The sequence below is a fragment of the Podarcis erhardii genome (assembly GCF_964252035.2).
Source record: "Podarcis erhardii genome assembly, chromosome: 4".
In the NCBI taxonomy this organism is placed as follows: domain Eukaryota; kingdom Metazoa; phylum Chordata; class Lepidosauria; order Squamata; family Lacertidae; genus Podarcis; species Podarcis erhardii.
In genome coordinates, this window is record NC_138508.1 from 81,092,144 (window position 1) to 81,114,353 (window position 22,210).

The 22,210-nt window shown below is 41.8% G+C and overlaps 2 protein-coding genes across 13 annotated transcripts in view; both read right to left on the reverse strand.

The window, feature by feature from the left end:
* Positions 1–536: 536 nt before the first annotated feature.
* Positions 537–12,126, reverse strand: F7 (coagulation factor VII). Of its 2 annotated transcripts, none has more exons than XM_081858208.1 (9): positions 11,999–12,126; positions 10,995–11,174; positions 8,273–8,433; positions 7,286–7,310; positions 7,092–7,205; positions 6,715–6,855; positions 4,124–4,230; positions 2,487–2,607; positions 537–1,266 (listed from the first exon to the last, which is right to left on the reverse strand). In XM_081858208.1, the coding sequence occupies exons 2-9, from the start codon at positions 11,149–11,151 to the stop codon at positions 686–688; spliced, it is 1,407 nt and encodes a 468-aa protein (XP_081714334.1). In that variant the 5' UTR covers positions 11,152–11,174; positions 11,999–12,126; the 3' UTR covers positions 537–685. The 2 variants fall into 2 exon arrangements, with proteins under 2 accessions (XP_081714334.1, XP_081714333.1); XM_081858207.1 differs by having other exon boundaries at positions 11,277–12,126.
* Positions 12,127–18,212: 6,086 nt separating this feature from the next.
* The window catches only part of MCF2L (MCF.2 cell line derived transforming sequence like), a 118,984-nt gene continuing 114,986 nt past the window's right edge, over positions 18,213–22,210 (reverse strand). For all 11 annotated transcript variants that reach the window (XM_081858046.1, XM_081858048.1, XM_081858045.1 and 8 more), the window contains 3 exons: positions 22,082–22,194; positions 21,030–21,133; positions 18,213–20,556 (listed from right to left, as the gene is read on the reverse strand). In XM_081858046.1, the coding sequence (XP_081714172.1) occupies positions 20,462–20,556; positions 21,030–21,133; positions 22,082–22,194 (312 nt within the window). In that variant the 3' untranslated portion in view covers positions 18,213–20,461. The remainder of the gene's footprint in view (positions 20,557–21,029; positions 21,134–22,081; positions 22,195–22,210) is intronic.

Genomic DNA, 22,210 nt, shown 5'->3' on the forward strand with positions numbered 1-22,210 from the left:
TTGTTTTTTTAAAAATCGCAAGCTGTTACAGAAACGTAGAGAACTGAATTTAAGAGTGGAAAAACAAGCAACAGAGAGAACCATAACCGACATATCCTTTCATCCGTACCCCTCATTGGGAAGGTGGCCCCAAGATGATCCTCTGATCATTTTGGTTGCTCTTCTCTGTACCTTAAATCAGGTGCATGTGCATATTGGTTAACTCAGTCTAACCTACCTCACAGGGTTGTTGAAAGCGTAAGAGCAGGGATGGGAATGTACATAGCATTCACAAACCGTGTAGAAAGGAACAAAGCCAAGACAGCATCCCTATCACTTTAAATACTTTGCCTTATGCAAACTGAACTATGCGTGTCCACTCTCTTTTGTACTGAAACTTTTAAGACTGCAAGAATCAAATCAAATTCTTATTTTTCTTGTAAGTGAAAAATGTTAAAGATTACACTACAATTATAAACAGCGTATGCTCCCTTCCTGGTCGCAATGTTAAAAATAATACTGAAGAATAAACTTGTGAAAATGAATAAAAGTAAGTGTTAATTCTGTATATAGCCTTTAATTGATATACGATGCTTGAAGAATGCTGAAAAACAAGTGTAAAAAAAAAAAAAAAGGAAAGTGCTAATGAAGGCTGCAATGCTATATACATTTATCTGTGATTAAATCCCATTGAACTCAATAGGCCTTAATTCTGAGAGGGTGCATGTACAACTGCAGTGCTAGAGGCATTCTGCATGTGATTATTTAGCCACCCAATGTATTCTACAACATTGGTGTAAACTCCGTATGTTCCCATTGCCGCACAGCCTTTACCCCAGCTCACGATCCCTGTTAGAAACCACGTGTTCCTGTACTCAGTGGCGTGAGGCCCACCACTGTCACCTTCACAAGAGTCTCGACTCCCATCAAGGTATCCTGCGCAGAACATGTTCTTTGTAATATTTAAGTTAGTGTGCTGAGCACATTCTTTCCTATGCATTTTGACGAGTCTCACTTGCATAAGTGTGGCTGACGTAGCCCCGCCTTCTAAGAGACGCCCCCATCCACTCACTGTGGAGTATTCAATGAAGCTCAGCACATCTGCAGCAAACCGCTGCTGAGGCAAACATATGGGCACCACGTAATCTGTGAAATTGACAGGTGTCACTAACTGCAACAAGGCAATGTCATTTTCAACTTTTTTGGGAGAATACTTTTCGTGGATTATGATTTTAGCAACTCTTCTTTCCTGTTCACCTTCTTCTTCCTGGTCTATCCTGTATTTACCTGGAAAAGCAGGAACATTTGTTAAGCAACGGGTATCAAAATTCTTAATAGCACAGATCTCAGAGTCAAGCCAGGTCTTTAGGCTCATCTTCAGAGAGGATTAATGGCACAAAGACTGTCCTTATTTTGGGGTCACACACTGGCAAAGTTAGGGTTGTGCAATTATAGTTGATTGGGAGGTTTTGCATCAAAGAACCCACCTTCACAAGACTGGACATTTTGTAAAGTGAAAGGAAAATGTGCTGGAATGTGTGGAATAACATTAGTTTTGATGCATCATCATCATCCAATTTCCATGCAAACTAATCAAAATAATTTGTTATTCTCTAGCCAACACTGTCTAATCTCCCTGGAAACAAATCAGGATGACCACTCAACAAACAGGTTGTCTGGAAGCACTGCATGGTCATTAATGGTTATGTTTTCAATTATTTTCTTGTTACATGGCAGAATAATTTCCCATTATTGAACCTCCAGCAGGTACTCTTCCCCAGAGCATTTATTTCCTTCCCTGGGACCTCATTCTCCCTGACAGCAGGGGACCTATCACTGTGGGAATGGGACACAGCTGTAACATCCCTGAAGGCCTTATCTGCCAGCTACTCTGCATCTTTTAGCTTTTCCAGGTCTGCCACTTTGGTCTCAATGGAACAAATACATTCCCAGGGAGCCGGGAACTCACTGCACCTTGGAGAAGCCTGTGACTTCTGTCCAACAGACACAAAACACTGGAAAGCCTTGATTCCCCTGCTGGCATTCTACCGGCATAATATTTTATTTAGTTTAAGCTACCTTACTGATAGTTTGGATTTTATGTCAAGGAAAGGAAGGGCATAATGGAATGTCCTGGTCTCCTCACAGATGAATTCATATTACAGACTGTGTTTGTAGAAGCGGAATGTGTCACACTGATCAGATTCCGATGTCCAAATATTTATGCTGACAGTCTTACTTGATCTACATACCCAGTGATCCAGTTATTGGCCATTTGAGCTCCCTGCATGGCATAGCACTCAATAATGTTTGTTTGTTTGTTTGGTTGTTGTTGTTGTTGTTGTTGTTGTTGTTGTTATCTTGTACCTCCTTCTCCACTTTACCAGGGAAGCTTGTTCCAACTGTCCAACCATATGGATCAAGCTTTATGTAGTTTCAGCACAGCATAATTGCAAGCATCTCTTTACTAAGTTTATCTTCTCAATTCCACTGAGGACTGTACTCACCCAGCTTTATCCTGAGTGTTTCGCGGCGTGTTTGTGAGAAGCAGTGGGCTGCAGTAACTACCCATGACGGAGCAATCAGAACGCCTCCACACCTCTGCATTTGACCTTCTATCATTAGAGCCTGAAAATACAACAACCATCCACTGCAAAACCCTTTACAAGAAACATGATTTACTTGGCATTTATGAAGGACCTGTCAACACATCTACCAGGAATGTGTTCAACTGAATGGAATGGTTAGGTTGTTTAAATAGCACTTAAAATTTTGGGGAACTGAAATAATCAGAAGGATGCAGCAACTTCCCTCATTTCCAAATGAGGGAAAGTTACAATGTTTGTGGGAAACAAACAGATGAGTAAGGAGGGGTGTGACTGACTACAAATGTATGTAAGGTGCGGGGAAAGTAGGGAGAAAGATGTTTCTATCTCTCTTTCTCTCATAATGCTAGAACCCTAGGAGCATCAAATGAAGTTGGATGGCAGCAGATTTAAGACAGGCAAAAAAAAATAGTCCTTTAAAAACAGCTTTAAAGGGCGATTCAGCATAGTTAAACTACGGAATTTGCCAACAGAACATGTAGTGATGGCTACCAATTTAGGCATCTTTAAAATGAGATTAGACGAACTCCTGAAAGATAAATTGTGATAGCTATGTACTACCACCAGAATCAGATGTTTTCAACACCTCTGAATACTCAATTGCTTGGAGATAACTGCAGGAGAACATCCTGTTGCTCTCATCTCTAGCTTGTGGGCTTTCAGGGGCATCTGGTCGGCCACTGCAGGAAATAGGATGCTGAAACTGACAGGCCTTGTTCTGACCCAGCAGGGCTCTTAGGTCCTTTTGGCCAAGGAGAGCACCTGAGATACCAAAGCAAAGGCAAGGGTCTAGGCATCCTAAGAGTGGTTACAAAACTTAGTACGTAGGGGCAGAGCTGAGTGAACAGCATCTATGCCTGTCTTTTTTCTGCCCCCAGAGCTATTAGCAGCTTTGGAGAGTGGGAGGTGAGAGGTGGTTTACACTGTGTAAAGGTGCAAAGTTAAGAATCCTTTCCCAGAGAACTATACACCCAATATCTAAAGCAAAACAAACAGCACACATAACTTTGGGTTTGATCTCCATTCAAGCACATTACACTTGTGCATGTTCTCCCTCAAGGTTGCGCTTCCCAACATCCAAAATACAACTTCTTGCTCATGTTTCTTACCCCTGCCCACACCTCATAAATAGGTGTGCTGTTTGACTGCTGTGCAAAGAATGTGTTGTTACTATTCCTATTATCAGTCTAATTTTTATAACTATTTAAAAAAATGATTTTTTTTTTAGTATAAAGTATCAGTATAGGAATGGTTGTCTAGCCATTTAAAAAACAAGGCAAGCTTCTCCTGTCTGCACTGAACACCTTGCAATGTTTTACCACTTTGTGAATGTTATATTGGAGGTTTTGTTTGGATATTGTTTTGTCTCTTTTGAAATGTAGGGCTCTGGCACAGTTTTCTTTCCCCCTAATGCACCATGCAGTGTATGGAAAGTCAAGAGGAACCTATTTGTGCCCCTCCCTCATTTCAGTGTTTCTGATGCAAAGACAGACAGACAGACAAACAGAGAATTGTACTAAAGTTACTTGAAGACTCACTTGCCATGGGCATTCACCTGGAGGACAGGTATAACCACCTACAATTCTTCCCTGTCGGTCCTCCCTTTTTTTGGCCAGAAGTGGTATTTTGCCACAAGGATAATCAACTGCAAAAAGATGTAGCTTTTGTTATGCATGAAACATGATTATGAACCTTTCTCCACTTCTGAGTTCGGTCTGTATCACAAAACGCCAGTAAATAATATTTTGAAACATACAGTTGAGCTTTCAGACTATAATACCGTGACCTTGTTTTTAAGCGCAACTTTCCAATCTTCTGTTATTAACTACAGTGGTGCCCCGCAAGACGAATGCCTCGCTAAACGAAAAACCCGCAAGACGAAAGGGTTTTCCGATTTTTAGCGGCTTCGCAAGACGAATTTCCCTATGGGCTTGCTTTGCAAGACGAAAGCCCATAGGGAAATCTCCGGGGACAGCGGGGAAGCGCAGTGCGCCTTCTCCTCTGTTCCCGGACCTGTCCTGAAGGCTTGCGGTGGGAGGAAGGTTTTCCTCCCCACCGCCAACATTCAGAAGGCTGTTCTGAAGGCTGGCGGTGGGAAGAAAAGCCCTTCTCCCCCGCCAGCCTTCAGAAGAGTTCCCCGCAGGGCTCTCCAAGCTGCGGATAGTAGCCTGCTGCCCCTATCCGCAGCTTGGAGAGCCCTGCGGGGAAGTCCTGCAGGGCTCCCCAAGCTGCGAATGTCTGCACTGCGCGAGGGGTGCTCTGATTAAGAGCGCCCCTCGTGCGGGGCAGCAGGCTGCTATCCGCAGCTTGGAGAGCCCTGCGGGGAAGTCCTGCAGGGCTCCCCAAGCTGCAGATGTCTGCCCCGCGCGAGGGGCGCTCTGCTTCAGAGCGCCCCGAGCGCCCGGCAGCAGGCTGCTATCCGCAGCCTAGGCAGCCCTGCAGGGACTCCTCTGAAGGCTGGCGGCGGGAGAAGGGCTTTTCTTCCCACCGCCAGCCTTCAGAAGGCTGTTCTGAAGGCTGGCGGTGGGGAGAAAAGTCCTTCTTCCCCCGCCAGCCTTCAGAAGAGGTCCGGGGACAGACTGTCCCCGGACCTGGTCTGAAGGCAGTCTCCCTAGGAACGCATTGATTTTCAATGCATTCCTATGGGAAACCGTGCTTCGCAAGACGAAAAACTCGCAAGAAGAAAAAACTTGCGGAACGAATTAATTTCGTCTTGCGAGGCACCACTGTACTATGAAATACATGGGATGCGGGTGGCGCTGTGGGTTAAACCACTGTGCCGCTTGGGCTTGCCGATCGAAAGGTCGGTGGTTCGAATCCCTGCAACAGGGTGAGCTCCCGTTGTTCAGTCCCAGCTCCTGCCAACCTAGCAGTTCAAAAGCACACATTGCAAGTAGATAAATAGGTACCACTCCGGCGGGAAGGTAAACAGCGTTTCCGTGCACTGCTCTGGTTTCATCAGAAGTGGCTTAGTTATGCTGGCCACATGACCCGGAAAAACTGTCTGCAGAAGCGGACAAATGCCAGCTCCCTTGGTCTGTAAAGCGAGATGAGCGCTGCAACCCCAGAGTCGTTCGCGACTGGACTTAATGGTCAGGGGTCCCTTACCCTTTCCCTTTCCTATTAAAAAAGCTCATTCTCAGGTGGGAGTTTTGTATTGTGAAATCCTTTCAATCCACTGATTGAATGCATTCAAAGAGTGTGACATGCAATTCTTTTTTTAATTTCTGTGCCTCATTCCCAACAGGCTGTTACAGTCACATCTGGCCTAGTCAACAAACCAGTTAAGCGGGAGTAGTTGGACTGAAACTGATGTATATATCCCAGCAAAGTCACAATCTGCACTCCAGCCACAAGTTCTGTACTGCTGCGGCATGACAGATATCCATGCAGTACAGTGGTACCTCGGGTTACATACGCTTCAGGTTACATATGCTTCAGGTTACAGACTCCGCTAACCCAGAAATAGTACCTTGGGTTAAGAACTTTGCTTCAGGATGAGAACAGAAATAGTGTTCTGCCGGCGCGGCGGCAGCAGGAGGCCCCATTAGCTAAAGTGGTGCTTCAGGTTAAGAACAATTTCAGGTTAAGAACAGACCTCCAGAACTAATTAAGTTCTTAACCTGAGGTACCACTGTATAGTTACTGAAAATGGAGAACAGAACAGTAGAGCACCTGCCACGTTTAATCCCCAATATCTCCAGGAAGGAGAAAGGCCCATCTGAAATCTTGGAGAGCTGCTGCCAGTCTGTGTGGACACTATTGAGCTATGTGAACCAATGGTCTGACTCAGCATAAAGCATTTTCCTTGCACTGCCAGTAGTTAGATCCTGGGCCAATGACGTTAAATTGGTTTAGCTGGATTAGTATTTGAAGCCCTAAAGTAAATATTTCAGTTTATATGCTGGTAAAGATGCAACTGCTAAGGGGGAAAGAAGAATTTTATCTGAATGGGGAATAGAATGGAATCTTTTTTTTCTGCCATCATATTTTAGCCTACCATTTTATTTTAAATTAAAATTGCAAGATTTTTTTTTTTTAAAAAGATTTTTAAATATTCTCTGGCATCTATCAGGACATGGATGTAACCTGAAATACAATTGGTGTGGTGATGTGTTCTATACCTTACCTTCTGGGATACAAGATTCTTTATCACTTCCCAGCCTATATCCCTCTGCACAGAAACACTGTCGTACTGCATTTGGGATATCGATGCAATAATGCTCACAATTGCCGTTGTCATAAATGCACTTCAGTCTGGTTTCTGGGCCTAAATATATGAGAACATATTAATTCACCAAATGCCTTGCAAAAGACCTGCAGAATTATATTCTAAATGTTATAGAGATACAGTAGATAGATAGACTGATAGATAGATGATAGATAGATAGATAGATAGATAGATGATAGATAGATGATAGATAGATAGATAGATAGATAGATAGATAGATAGATATAAATAGATGGATGGATGATATAGATAGATGGATGATAGGAATATCTTACCAATTTCACAGTTTCTGCCCTCATAATCTTCAGGACAGTAACAATTGTACTTCTTGTACTCATCATGACAAGTCCCACCATTCTGACAAGGGTTGGAGTCACACTCATTAGCATCTATGAAAACACTCAGGTGTCAGCAAAAATTCTAGGAAGAGCTCCAACAGCAAATTTTCTTTTAGCATGAGTCGGCTTACCTGTGTATTGTTTCCAGAATTCCATCTGAGTAGAAAAGGACAGAGATACAGGAGAAATAATCAAAATGAGCATAAAAACGGCAATATCTAAGTAAAACAGCATCTACACTATACAGTAACAGTTTGGGAAAAGTCATCTACTAACCTTCAAAATACTAGTTTACTTCTGGGTTTACTTGTAACTTCCCTATTTTTGAACCAAGAATTGCTTCTTAAATTGGCTGATCCCACTCAGACACTCCCCAGTATCACAGATGGAGCTTTTCTGTCTGCTCTGTTAATTTCACCTGCAATAGGTTCTTTTTTGGTGATGCAAAAGCCAATTGGGCGTGTGTTCTTTCGCTTAATGTTTCACAAGGAAATTATAAATGCTGTGCCCAGTATTTCAAATTGAGTCCCATCAGATGCAACATAGGAAATGGTACGTTGAACACCACATGTTGTTCATGTACTGTATGTACATTTATTACATTTACGTGTGTTTGTACAAGAGATATGATGCACTTCAGAGATCTATCCCCAAGGCCTGGCAAAGACTGAAGAATCTCAGATCTATCAACTCCCACTAATGCATTTAAAACAAGTCATCTCCAAAACCAAACATCTCTCACCAAAGGCAGAACAGGTATTTTACCAGACACAAGAACCAGACTGAACCTTTTTGCTATTATACAGTATCAGAACTGGCAGATTCTCCTCCAAACAAGAAGTTGCAAATCACATTCAAATTGGCAAGCTACACTTTGTACTTGCAATCAGGGTCTGCAGTTCTGGTTTGGAGGGTGAGCACAACCCACAGTTTGCTGGTTTGGATTTGGGAGGGAATTGGAGTGAGCAAGGGGATTAGGGAGGAAAAGCATGAAGCCAGTGGTTCCTCATGTAATGTCAAACCATGGTTCAGTTTGTTATAAACCATTGATTCTAATACAGATTTGGCAAATGTCATCAAAATGGAAAGACGCCCTTCCATTACTTCACATTACTTACAGTCCTTTCCCTATCTTTGTAGATTTCTCTGGCTTCCTCAAATGAACATTTCTCTTCCATGCATTCTCGTTCCAGCGATCCCACTTTCAACTCTTCAAAGATGGTGTTGGCTCTCTTATTCCTTTGTAGCACACTGCTTGCTTCCTCATGCTTTAAGAAGACTTTAAAAACAAACAAACAAATCATTGGCTTTCTGCCTCCGCAAACCACAGTTATTAGGGATATCTCCACAGATGAGAAAAGCAGGGAATGGAACTAAACCGAGATTACTGTATTTTATGTCCATTTTGGAGAGTATAAAATTCATTCTGTGGGGGGATTTTGTGTGGATCAGTGTCCCCTGGTCTCCAGGTTGCCGTTTCTCAGCTCAACAATTCCTTCTTGCCCTCATTTGCTTTCACTGCTACTGTATTTCACCTTACTGGTGGTAGCAACCCATATGATTTTTGTCAAGGGTATCATAAAGCTATGTTGGTAAACTGTGCTTTTTTTCCAAGACAAAAAGGTAGAGGCATGTTGAGGCTGCTCAGCTGAGGCAAGGGGAGCCTTCCATGCCTCAGATGAGCAGCTTAATGAGCCCCCACTGCGCCTCTCGGGCTCACGTGAGCCAGAGCATCTGGGGCTTGCTCAGCTGAAGCACAGCTTTCCCACATGTCAGCTGTTTGTTGGGGGGCTGAAGAGACTCAGAAAAGCCCTGCTACACCTCTGGTTCACAAGGAGACTGTTATGTGCTGAGTTGAATAGGATCCAAAATGCAGCAGTCTGATTGGTCCTAGAACAATAGGATTCAGAATTCAGCAGTCTGATTGGTCCGCAGGAGCCACCCAATCCAGCTCCAGGTGGAAGTGATTCCGCAACCTGATTGGCCTACAGGAGAATCCCAGAATTAGCCAATCGCGTGCGGCCCATTGTGTAAATAATGTATATAAAGCAGATATTTGGGGGGAACTTTCATTCCTCACTACTATGAGCTGAATAAAGAGCATGAAATCCACACTTGACTCCAAGTATATTTCAGAGATCTTCTCCGGATCCCTGCAGAGGATGTCCCCTTTGGGCTCCTTGTGAGCCAGAGGCACAGCAGGGATTTGATGAGGGTGGTCTGGTCTCTCCCCTGACTGTTGGGGGCATTTTGACTGAAAAAAAGCCCTGCTCATACACATCATGTGATCACCACAACCAACCAGGAGAAACAGTTGTGAGGGGAAATGAGGCTGAGGGCAGTGTGGGTGAAATTTGTTTTGAGCAATTTCAAAATAAACATCAAAATTGAGGAATACTTAGCACAGTCCTAGTAGAAATGCTTCAAGCCAGAAAAATACTTCACTGTTCATTGTCTTATGGGGCATTGTAATTTTCTTTTGTGTTACAAAATAACCCTCTCTGTCCAGCCCACAGAGAAACTACTCCCCATCAGATCCGAACGCAGTTTCCAATGAAACATTCAAGAAATATAATTAAAATTAACAAAGTTGACTGCATGGCTCCTTGCATCCAAACAACTGTTAATTAAGAGGCATGTGCATCTTTGTGAGCATGCAATTTCCCCCCAAGTCTATCTTTTTAAGATTAGCTCCTCACTTGAGTGCAAGTGTTCAAATTTACTTCATTAATTCAAAGTCATGAATAGTGGGCTTAAATATAGTGGGGACTGATAGTTAAGTAAGTCATTCTCATAGTAGCCCCACCAAAATAAATGGACTTAAGTAAGTCAAGTCCCTGTATTTCAGTGGGTCTACTCTGAGCATGACTTGTCGGATACAACCCAGCATATCTATATTTCACAAGGTTTCTTTTTCTTTTCCCCCTAAACAAACATCTGTCTGACAAAGAATGTGCACTCTGAAAGCTGACTCTGTGTCAAATAACGAGCTGACTCTATAAAGAAATATTATTCCTGTTATGTTGCATTCAAATAGTTTAGTAACTAAATTATATTTTTGGATTAAGCAAAAGAAACCCAGGAACAAATATTTACCATCTTTAGCTTTAGTCACATTTTATCCTTCCAGTAAAGAATAACTTAACCTCTATTTTCAATTGATGTGTATCACAAATAATACATAAGTTTGAATAGTTACAGATTATGATTGTAAAGAAGATTAGTCTATAGCTAGACTCACATATCACTTATTTGAGCCAACGGACAGTTCACACAACTTGTTTACTAATAATTCACAAAATGTAAAGAATCTCAATTTTTTGTGATTACGGCCCTTCCTCTTTAGCTTTGTGAATGCCAGAAAATTTGCTCCCCCCCAAAAAAAACCTTTCAGTAATTTTGGTAAAATTACTGGTAAAATCCTGAATGTGGAGACAACACAGTGATATAGGTTTCTCTCTTCATGATATTATTCTACAGGTTCTGTTTAAACAAAACAATTCCCAACAAAGAGAAAACTACATGGAAGCAATAATTGATAATGGTGGTTTTAGAAATACATAAAAAAGAGTTGGTCAGATTTGCTGCTTTTTTGACCTCTCAGTTTAAAACCTGGTTTTTGATCTATCTGTGAGGCACTGGGGAATTTGGTTAACTATTAAGCTTAGCAGCAGATTTTTCTAAATCATTATGGTAATCACATGAGCAGCTGTGTCACACAAAACAGTTTGGTTTTAGGAAGATTTAGAAGCATTGGAATCCTTTCTCCAAATTGCCCTGCACTTTCAATAAGAAAATTACAAGAAAAGGAAACATTTCAAGTTTATACATGAGTCATACCTGCAGCCGGTGAAAGCGGATACACCAGGAAAAGGAAGAAAAACAGAATGCTGAAGTGACAGGAAATCATGATGAAACCAAAATGCTTGTGTCCCAAATTGTGTGCTGATATTTCAGCAAGATCGCGGTGACCAAAGTTCTGCTGCAATTGCTCCATTCATAGGAGGGGGAACAGAAACACTGGAAGAGAGAAAACTGAAGCCGTAACAAACCAATTTTCATGGGCGGAAAGATGAACAAACAAGAAAGATCAGATTTAAGTTCATTTATTTCAGTTTATACCAGGGGTGGGGGAACTTTTTTCATCCCAAGGGCCGCCTTCCCTCATCAGAAACCTCCTGGGGGCCGCATGCTGGTGATAAGTGGGGCGAGGGGCAAATGTTGTGGAGCAACAGGTGTGACTCTTGCCTTTGCACACCAAAAAGCCAATATATTTCTACATATGCGAACATCCCATACGTATCTCTCATTCCTCCAAAAAGAGGTCTTGTCGTAGTTCAAGGACACATTCCAGCCAGAAAAAAAGCAGTTGAGGAGACTGCAGAGCCTGACCACTGAGGGTTTTCGCCTGGGAAAAGGGTGTGTGGATCGGGAAGGGGAATGAATGGCCTAAGAAGAAGGTCGAGGGCTGTGTCCTGGACAGATGCATTCAGCCTCTGACCATGAGGTTTCCTACCTCTGAGTAAAGGCCTGCTTTTCTACAGTGTGAAAACCAGCCGACAACAGAACCAGCGAAACACAATGAAGAAAATAAAAGTATCTAAAGTGTGTAAACGGTGCTGGAACTAAATCCTAGGAAGTTGAATATATATCCTAATACTCGATTGCATTTTCCTCTTGGGATCAAATCAGTTATTCTTTTGATGCGTTTGATCGCGAGGCCTATTTGGTAATCTGGCACTGTGTGTAAAGTAAAATTAGAAGAGCCTTAAGAAAATCGCAGGACACCAAACCATTAAAACTTCTTAGGCGGCAAATGCGAAAGATAAAACAAGCCTCCTCACAAAAGGAAAGCAAGCATGTGGCCTCCCCACAGAAAGTATGGTATACAGCCCTGAGAAGGCCTCTCGCACGTCTCCACCAAAAACACTTCAGATTTGGGTGGGACTCCAGTCATGTCCTCTTATTGTGAAGGGGAAGAGTGGCTCCTTCACTTTGTCCTCTCCACCGCACTCTCAGAGGACTGGCCCACAGGATAAAAACAAGCAAGCCCTAGCGCATGGAAGGGGTTGGGCAGCTCTGTTAAGAAATGGATAAAAAAGGGCACTGCTTTCCTTCCCGTATTTGGCCTTACTCCTTCCAGTCCTTTCTTAGGCCATAAGCTTCCTTTGTCCTCTGCTACAAACTAATTATAAAGTTTCACCAAGAGGCGCTTGTGTGTGTGGATAAATTTCTTTTTTTCAGTCATACTGAAACTGTTGGGATAATTCAGGTATAAGTGGTAATGAAATAACGTTGGTGGCATTTAAAGAAGCTCTGTAAAAGTCTAAGAAATATTGCAAAAAAGAAAAACAGGTATCAAAGGGTATACTAAAAGGCAATAGCAAATTCAAGAAATGTGTAATTAAAAAATCTAATTTGGATGATTATCAGAGAGGCTGAAGGAAGTCCAAAAGTGAAAAATTTGTTAAAGTTGTAATGTGATGTGATACGTATTTTTTATGATGAAAAATAATAAAAATTATTTTTTTTAAAAAAGAAAAGAAACTGTTGGGATAATTCTGTCACCCGTCCCTCCCCCAGGAATATTTGGAGAATCTTCACCGCCTCCCTGATTTTGCCACTCATAAATAGGACGGTGAATTTCGGGGAGCCCATTTTCAACAGGGTCTGACACTGACCTTGGTGAACGTTGTCACCTTAATCTAGGAGGAAATGAGGGGCTGCCAATAATAAAAACAATCCCAATTTGTACTTGCTTTTCTGTATCACCGTTATAACTGGGTCATCGGCGTGTCTTTCTTGGTGGTCAGATGTGGGGGACCTACCTGGACAGTATTTTTGAACCTTGCAATTTTGTGATGATGAGATATGCTCCAACATTTCTCTGATGGAAATAGGAATGTCCTATTCAATAATATTAATCATAATAATAATACCCCACAAATCTGATTGGGTTTCACCAGTCACTTGGGGTGGTTTCCAACATATATAAAAACACAATAGAACATTAAACATTAAAAAAAACCTTCCCTATGCAGGGCTGTTATGTTGGGGGGGGGTCACATAACTCCATACCCTCCAACATTTTTCTGATGAATATAGGGACGTCCTAAGGAAAAGTGGGACATTATGGGATCAAATCAGAAACAGAGACAGCTTCTGTAAATCTGGCACTGTCCTTGGAAAACATAGACGCTTGGGTTTTTTTGGTATTCATTGCAGATCCTCTAACACAAACCCCGTAATACCTATGCACTTTGATTTTATCAAATGATTGATTAATCCTTAGACTTGTTCTACAGCTCTAATGAAGCATAAACCAAAGAATGTTTCCATTCTACTACTGGAATTTTCTAGGTGGACAGTATGAACTGGCCTTTCCTTATCTCAAATTCCTATTCCTGGTACGAAATACATTCCTTGCACCAGGCAATGTTAAGTACAGACTATGCTTTGGTTGTCTGGTACCAGGAGTATCTCCCCCCCCCCCCAAAATGAAGTTAACGTTAGTCCACAAAAGGTTATGCAATCTTTCATCCGCTTGTCTTTAAGATGCTTTGGTACCTTGCTGATTTTGCTGCTAAACAGATTAACATGGCTACGCTTCCTAAAGTTGGGACAAAGAGCGTATTTGTAATGTGCAGGAGATAGCTACAGAAGTGCAAGGTTATGTTGACAACAGTGGCTTAAAATGGAGTGAGGTTATTCTTCTCCACTGTGTTTCCAGACAGATTAGCACAGAATTGTTCACATCAAGAGGTAGAAAGGGGGATTTCTTCACCACACACACACAAACCTTTTTTGGGGGGTGTTTCTGCACCCTGCAACCCTATTGTCAACTCTTATCCATGAAGCTGTGATCTGCACAAGCTGTGATGGCTGCCTCAAATGTCCACATTACCACTTACATCCAGTTTTCTAGTCAGATTGAAGTTGGTGTAAGAGAAAAATCCACCAAACAGCAGTATTTGTCAAGAAACGACAGGGTCGATATGAATTGTGACTAATGCTATGTGAATGTGGTTTCAAAAAACTAGCAGTGAGAGTGCATTAGATGTGGAGCAAGTGGTAATATGAACATGCCTCAACATGGGAGTTCTATAATGTACTGCAGTAACTTGGGATACATTGGCAGAATACTATGGGTTTAGTCTGTGATATTGGTGGTTAAAAATACAATGCACAAAGGAAGTGGGAGGGAGGGAATTTCTGCAAGAGAGGAGACGAGAGGAAGTTTTGGAGACCGTAGGGTTAAGAGAATTGAGAAATGTTATAGTGGCAGTGGTCATTGTTTTTTCTTCATCTGAGATGATATTATAGAGATGATGGCAGAAGTCTATGCAGGTTGCAAACCACTTCTTCAAGGACCAAATTAGATTCCATGCGAACAATATACAATTAGGGTCTCCCGATAGCAGCTATCTGGCAGAACATGAACTGGATTGAGATAACAATATGCTGACAGTTTTTATTTATTAAAAGTAGTAGTAATAATAATAACACTGGTCAACAACAAATTTGTTGTCTGCGTTTTTTCAGCTGATTTAGGACGAATCTGATGCGCTGAATCCAAAAATCACATTGGTTTTGCTCAATCAGGTCAAGTTTTTGAGCTATGGCCACATGTCTTTTTTTACGTTTTTGTTCACATGTACGCTTGTGTGGAGCATTTTAGAAGAAGTTGGTGGGGGTAAAATGCCTTGTCAGATAATTGTTTTGATTGGAAATGATTATTTTAATGACAAGAAGTATTCAGGTCCGATAGTTCTGGGTGATTATGTCGAAAAGGGATCAGTTTGAAGTCATAAAACCTCGAAATCTTCCATAAATTGGTCCAGCAAAGCATAAAGTTGGGGGATCAAAACTATGTTAATGGGGCAGCCACCCCACGAAGTATCCTGATCTTCAATCAGCATGTTGTCCTGTAGCTCATTGTGATGAAATTCCAGTGCCTATCTTCGGAGAACTTCCTGACATTAGTGATGAAGATGCCTCCAGTGTTGAAGGACATGAAGAAGAAGAAGTGGTTCTTGAACATGATGCTCCACATCCATTTTCCCAAAAGGAGTTGAATGATCTAGTTCGCGACCTCAGCTTGTCAACGGACTTTGCCGAACTGTTGGCATCCAGATTGAAGGAAAAAAACCTCCTCTCTGACAGGGCTCGCATCAGCTTCTTCCGCAACAGGCATCAAGAGTACCTCCGTTTTTTCTCGGAAGAGAAGGACTTGGTGTACTGTGCAGATATTGCGCAGCATCTGCTCAAGCTTGGAGTGCCACAGTACGAACCCAAAGATTGGAGACTGTTCATTGACAGCAGCAAGCGATCACTGAAATGTGTTCTGCTACAAAACGGCAACCAGTTTGCCTCTATACCCCTGGCTCATTCGAGTACACTGAAGGAGAACTATGAAGCGGTGAAGTATGTGCTGGAGAAAATTGGTTATGATCAGTATAAGTGGTTTATTTGTGTTGACCTGAAGATGGTGAACTTTTTGTTGGGACAACAGTCTGGCTTCACCAAGTACCCATGTTTTCTGTGCATGTGGGATAGTAGGGACCGTGCTCAGCATTACACGAAGAAGGACTGGCCTGTGCGGGAGGAATTGGTGCCTTGCAAAGAAAGGAACGTCATCAACGACCCTCTGGTGGACAGAGACAGAATACTCTTCCCACCGCTGCACATCAAGCTCGGCTTAATCAAGCAGTTCACCAAGGCTCTGGACAAGGATGGTGACTGCTTCACTTACTTGTGCCAGGCTTTTCCAGGATTGACCATGGAGAAGTTGAAAGCTGGCATCTTTGATGGTCCTCAGATCCGTCAGCTCATCAGAGATCCAGAGTTCGGAAACTCAATGAACGAAGTGGAACTGGAAGCGTGGAAGGCATTTGTTCTGGTAGTGAAGAACTTTCTTGGCAACAATAAGGCCAGAAACTACGCAGAACTTGTCAACAACATGCTGACTGCTTTCAGAAACCTGGGCTGCAACATGAGTGTCAAGATGCACTACCTATTTTCACATATGGACCGGTTTCCTGAGAACCTGGGTTCAATGAGTGACGAGCAGTGGGAGAGATTCCATCAGGACATGAAAGAGATGGAGACCAGGTATCAGGGTCGCTGGGACGCAGTCATGATGGCTGACTACTGTTGGACTCTGAAGAGAGACCTCTGTGCTGCTGAGCATTCCAGGAGTTCCAAGAAACAGAAGTTCAAGCCCTGAAGTTTGAAAAATGGTGAAGCAACATGCAATTTACGTGTACTTACCTTTATCAATGCCCACCATTCAGTTTACAGAAAACCTGACCTGATGGAGAGAAACGGATGCCATTTCCTGATTCAGCAGTGCAAAAATACCCTAAATCAGTTGTAGAAATCTAGACAACATTCAAAAAGTAAAAAATTGTTGCCCAGTGTAATCAGATCATGTCATTTCCCCTATTAAAACAGATACAGATGCGTAGCCTTATCAGGAAAAACCACTGCTGGTTTGACAGAACAGCAGCAGAGAGGGGCATTTAAATCTGGAAAACAGCATATTATACCTTCTCCCTGCCGACTGCCATAACAACAACAATTTCATTTTTTATATGCTGCCCATCTGACTGGGTTGCCTCAGCCACTCTGGCTAGCTTCCAGCAAATCAAAACATCAAACACAGTAAAACATCAAACATAAAAAAAACTTCCCTGTACAGGGCTGCCTTCAGAGCACTGGGATCCTAAGCCAGTCTCTCCCCCCCACCCCACCCCATGGCTGCCAATGAAAATGGGTCAGTAAAGATGCCTTCCTGCATGTTCCAGCAACCAGATTGCTGAAAGTAGGGTGGCCACAATTTCGAAGCATTTCCTCTTAAACATCCAGCACTAGCCTCTACTTGGCCTAAGATTACCAGGCAGACAGAAAACCAAACAGACCCACTAGCTAAAGGTTTGCATCCTTTCCATGTTCAATGTGCAAAAGCCATTTAAAAGCTGTAATAGAGAGCTTATTGGCTGCCCTTAAACAGGCAGCTTGGAATGAAGAGAGCCATCTGAGTGAGGCTAACCTCAGGCCCTTTGCAAGAGACATTATACGCGCTCTGTTTGCGCTCATTGCTGGGTCTGCAAGATTGCCATTTGAATAGTATTGAATCGTCAACCCAAGCTGAGGTAGAGGATGTGCATGAAAGGGAAACCCCTCTTATTATTTAGAACCCCTTTCTGCCAGAATTTGTTAAAACACATTGCAATTGGTTAGAAGTTAAGGCTTGAAATAATTTTGCCTGATGCCTGCAACCAGTGCTTTTTTTTTCTTTAAAAAAATGTTTAGGGGTACTCTCACTTTTCTACTCATATTGAAATACTGCCACTCAATGAGGCCAAACTTAGATCCACAAAATGCTGGGGGTATGCGTACCCCCTGAAAAAAAACACTGCCTTCAACAGTCTATCCAATGCTATCCACCAAGTCCCTTTCCATCTGCAATGTACACTTTAGCAAATTCAATCCTGACTTGCCGTGGATTCAATGACTTGGTATCTGTCACAACAAAAAGAAAAAGAAAAGTTTTTCTGGGATAGGGATATTACTGCTAGTGTTTAGGATGCCCAGTAGACACAAATATATATATATATTTTAAACAGAGGACAGGCACACTTTAAGGAGCACTCCCATAACAAGATCTGCCAAATTAAGAAGCTGAGGAATACACCAGATCTCTAGCTCAGCCAGAGATATGCTGGTGCTGAGCAAAGAATCTGGGCTCTGGAGTTGGGACCAGAAAGGGAAGATTTAGGTTGGATCCTGAACCAGTTCGGCTCAGTCACATGATCTGGCAACCCAACGCAGAATATTATTTGAAAATCTTGTTTCCCCTCTGTTAGGCTTAGGCAAAAGCCTAAGCTGAGTGGGGTTTGGATCTGGTGTAGCTTTCTGCTGGCTTAATTTACAAATGTTTTGCTTTACGCCAGCTTCTTGTACATAGGATTCGTCCCTTAAGACTTGCTGCGTCAACTTCCGACACACTGTGGTACCATGTTAACACACCCACACAAAATAGACATCACCATCATGTTGAGGAGACCCAGCAAGAAATGCTGAATTTTATTCAAAGTTTCATACATATACAATAAAGACATCGGATTCTGTAATTGTAATTTACAACAGCAGTAGAAAATTGAAACGTGGGTCATATTAAAGTGCAATGGTATATGTACAACCACATGAACAAGGAAAAGGCATTGTCAGGGACAATGTAAAAAGAGACAGCTTCTAATATAAGGGCTTTCTCTGTGGTTTTCGTTCCCCATAATAACTCCTCTCACTTGAGCCAGAGAAGCAATAAACCAATTTATTAATTCTATGCAAGAAAAGTCATTTATTTTTTGGCAGTATCCCAAGCTAGGGCCACTGACAGAGGAAGGGTGTGTGTGTGTGTGTGTTTGTTTGTGTTAATGATGATGAAGGCCTGTGGATGCATCATAATTGTATCCTTCCTTCTAGGACGATTTTGTAATCGAGGGGTCCCCACTCCCAAACTCCTATTTACAAAATAAATTACAAAAGACTATTGCTATTTTATAACCACAACAGAACAGACAGTGCCTTGGCTGGCACAATCTCGTTTGTTTAAGATGCTTTCAAGAGATGCACTTTTCTGTGCTGGAAAATATATAAAGTAAAGCCTTGTACAACCTTTACATTGCTGCTGTATTAAGAAATTTAGGACATACAGAGGCCATCTTTAGCAGCCGGAAGTGTATAAATACATATTTTACATTAATACACATACACACACAAATATATATATATATAAATATGAACATATACAAATAGATATAAAATACTGCACTGACCAGAGCCAGTCACAGTGTGATTGTTAACTATAAGCCAGAACTTGTTCCTGACATTTGAAACAACAATCTGAGATGCTATTTATACTTCAGAAAAAAAGCAAAATCCAAATTAGTTTTATCTTGCCAGAGTCTAATTGCCTAGTATTCATTAAGTGCTGACCACCAAACATTCACTTCTTCAATAATATATGAATGAGGTTCATACGCTATGAGCTGTAAGTTAATTCGGGTGTATGGATGAATCCAATGTGGTTTATACATCAGTTTACATACAACTAGCCTTTGGCAAGGCAGATTTATAAATCGTATCTTAAAGGGGAATAGCAGTTTACACAGCATCACTCTATTTCACATGTGTTAAATGAAATGCGTATGGTTTTCATCTTCGTTTATTTAAAACTATACCCACAATGATTTTTCCCTGCTCAAATGACATACTCATGCATTTCATAGAAAATTAATCACCAGGAAGGATTTAGAAAGGTTTAATTTAGAAGAATTGTAGGCATCTTCTAACAGTAAAAGACAATTGCTTGCTATTATAGAATGTTTAATTTCTGGAAGTTCAACCCATATAAAACATGTTCCGGTATTTACTTGACAATTAAAAAATTGGGTTTGTTTTAACAAACAACTTATGAAATTACCGGCATTCTGTAAACAATTGTCCTTGATGGTAAAAATATCTCAAAAGGGCTATCGCCATAGATTGTTTTTAAAAAAAGGAAAGGAAAGGAAAGGAAAGGAAAGGAAAGGAAAGGAAAGGAAAGGAAAGGAAAGGGATAGTCTCTGTTGAAGTGGAATTGCTATTTCTTTTGAAGCAAAGATTATGAACAAGCTCATGGCTAGATAAAGCACAGTGGTTCAAAAAAAACTAAGCCAGAAACCACAGCCAGATCAAAGCGGATTCCCCTGATGCTGTAAGAGATTTCCTGCATATTAACACATTGCCTCAAGGAGGATTTCACGTAAAATGACCTGTAAAGATCACGTTTCTGTTTCCTTCTACATGATCAATTAACTTCATATTAATTATATATTAACATATATTCATTGTTTTACTGTACAGATTCACACCAATGGACACAACCTGGTTTCTTCATAGTATTCTCCCACATTATCCCTGTCCAGGTTCATTTTTTTCTAGGAAAATGATAATGCACCTTCCAGAAGATTCTCTTTCCAACAAGGCGCACTTCTTCCACTCCATGCTGCTGGCAATCCTTTACATCTTCATTCAATGTTTTTTTGTTTTTTTATATAAAATTTTGTTTTTTTTAATTCAATGTCTTTTTTTCTTTAAAATAAAAAAGATTTTGTAAGCTACCACTGAAACATGTGTGTGTATGTGTGTCGGGGAATGGAGAGAGATGCAAGTGATGGTAGCTTCTCTGTTTCATTTAACATCCAGCATTTGCTTTAGAAGTTTGACAGTTTCGCAAGAGTCTTCATGGAGGTTTTAACAGGTTAGCCCTTTATGTCCGAGAAGCTGATGCTGCTGACGTTGCAACTCTCACTGTAGCTTGAAGATGAGCTCAGTGTACTGGAACCAGCTGCAGACTCTGGATGGAAGGAACACAAATTTACAGAGAAATATATTTGTAGCTATTGGGACGCGGGTGGCGCTGTGGGTTAAACCACAGAGCCTAAGACTTGCCGATCAGAAGGTCGGCGGTTTGAATCCCTGCGACGGAGTGAGCTCCTGTTGCTTGGTCCCTGCTCCTGCCAACCTAGCAGTTCAAAAGCACATCAAAGTGCAAGTAGATAAATAGGTACCTCTCTGGCGGGAAGGTAAACGGCGTTTCTGTGCGCTGCTCTGGTTCGCCAGAAGCGGCTTAGTCATGCTGGCCACATGACCTGGAAGCTGTACGCCGGCCAATAAAGCGAGATGAGCGACGCAATCCCAGAGTCGGCCACGACTGGACCTAATGGTCAGGGGTCCCTTTACCTATATTTGTAGCTAACTTGGTACTGGGCTCTTTGACAAATTAAGTGCCACTCTGCTAAACCAAAGCATTTACAATGAAAATCATACCTGAGCTGCTCAGAGATATAGCAGATTTTGAGTTGCCAAGCAGCACCAACAAACTGTTGACTGGAACCCAACCTTCTTTGCTTGTGGTCAGATTCTTTACATACCTAGGGGAAAATTTATTTTTTTTGCTTTTAAACTATTAAAAAAATTATAGCATTGAAATATTAGGCCTCATTTGGAAGCAAAGTAGCCCTTGTTTAGAGGCAGCCAACATTTTTTTGTATTTCTTCTGGTGCATATTGTAATACTCTAAAATCAGGGTTTCCCAAACTCGAGCTGTTTTTGGACTACAATTCCCATCATCCCTGACCACCGGTCCTGCTAGCTAGGGATGATGAGAGTTGTAGTCCAACAACAGCTGGAAACCCGAGTTTGGGAAACTGCTCTAGCCATGTTCAAATATATAAAAGGATGTCACATAGAGGAGGGAGAAAGGTTGTTTTCTGCTGCTCCAGAGAAGCGGACACGGAGCAATGGATCCAAACTACAAGAAAAAATATTACACCTAAACATTAGGAGGAACTTCCTGACAGTGAGAGCTGTTCGACAGTGGAATTTGCTGCCAAGGAGTGTGGTGGAGTCTCCTTCTTTGGAGGTCTTTAAGCAGAGGCTTGACGACCATATGTCAGGAGTGCTCTGATGGTGTTTCCTGCTTGGCAGGGGGTTGGACTCGATGGCCCTTGTGGTCTCTTCCAACTCTATGATTCTATGATTCTATGCTCTAAATTAACAACATTCCATGTTAGAGAGATAGAGAGTTGAGGGCCACATGCTTCCTTCCCCATAAAGTCTCCTTTTCTAGTGAATTCCATCCATCAATCTGATTTCTTTAACCATGGTTAAGGGAATACTTTCTTATCAACTGTATCCATGGTTTGCAAACCAGTTTCAGGAACTGAAAGAGGTCAGAAACAATACTGAGAAATCAGCAATGGGAACTGAACAATCCCACTGTCCTTTCCAGATCTCTTAACTATATTTACACATCTGGACATTGCACCAGGCCAAGGTGCTTTTGCGGACATTGTGTCTTAAAATATTGGTCTTCATACCAAAGTCCATCTTCTCCTTCATGCATCAGCTGAACTAACTCTCCGCTTTTCAGCACCAGGTCTTCAGGGCCTCCTCTGTCATGATCGGCCACAACAGTGTATTTACCAGGAGTCTAAACATACACAGTA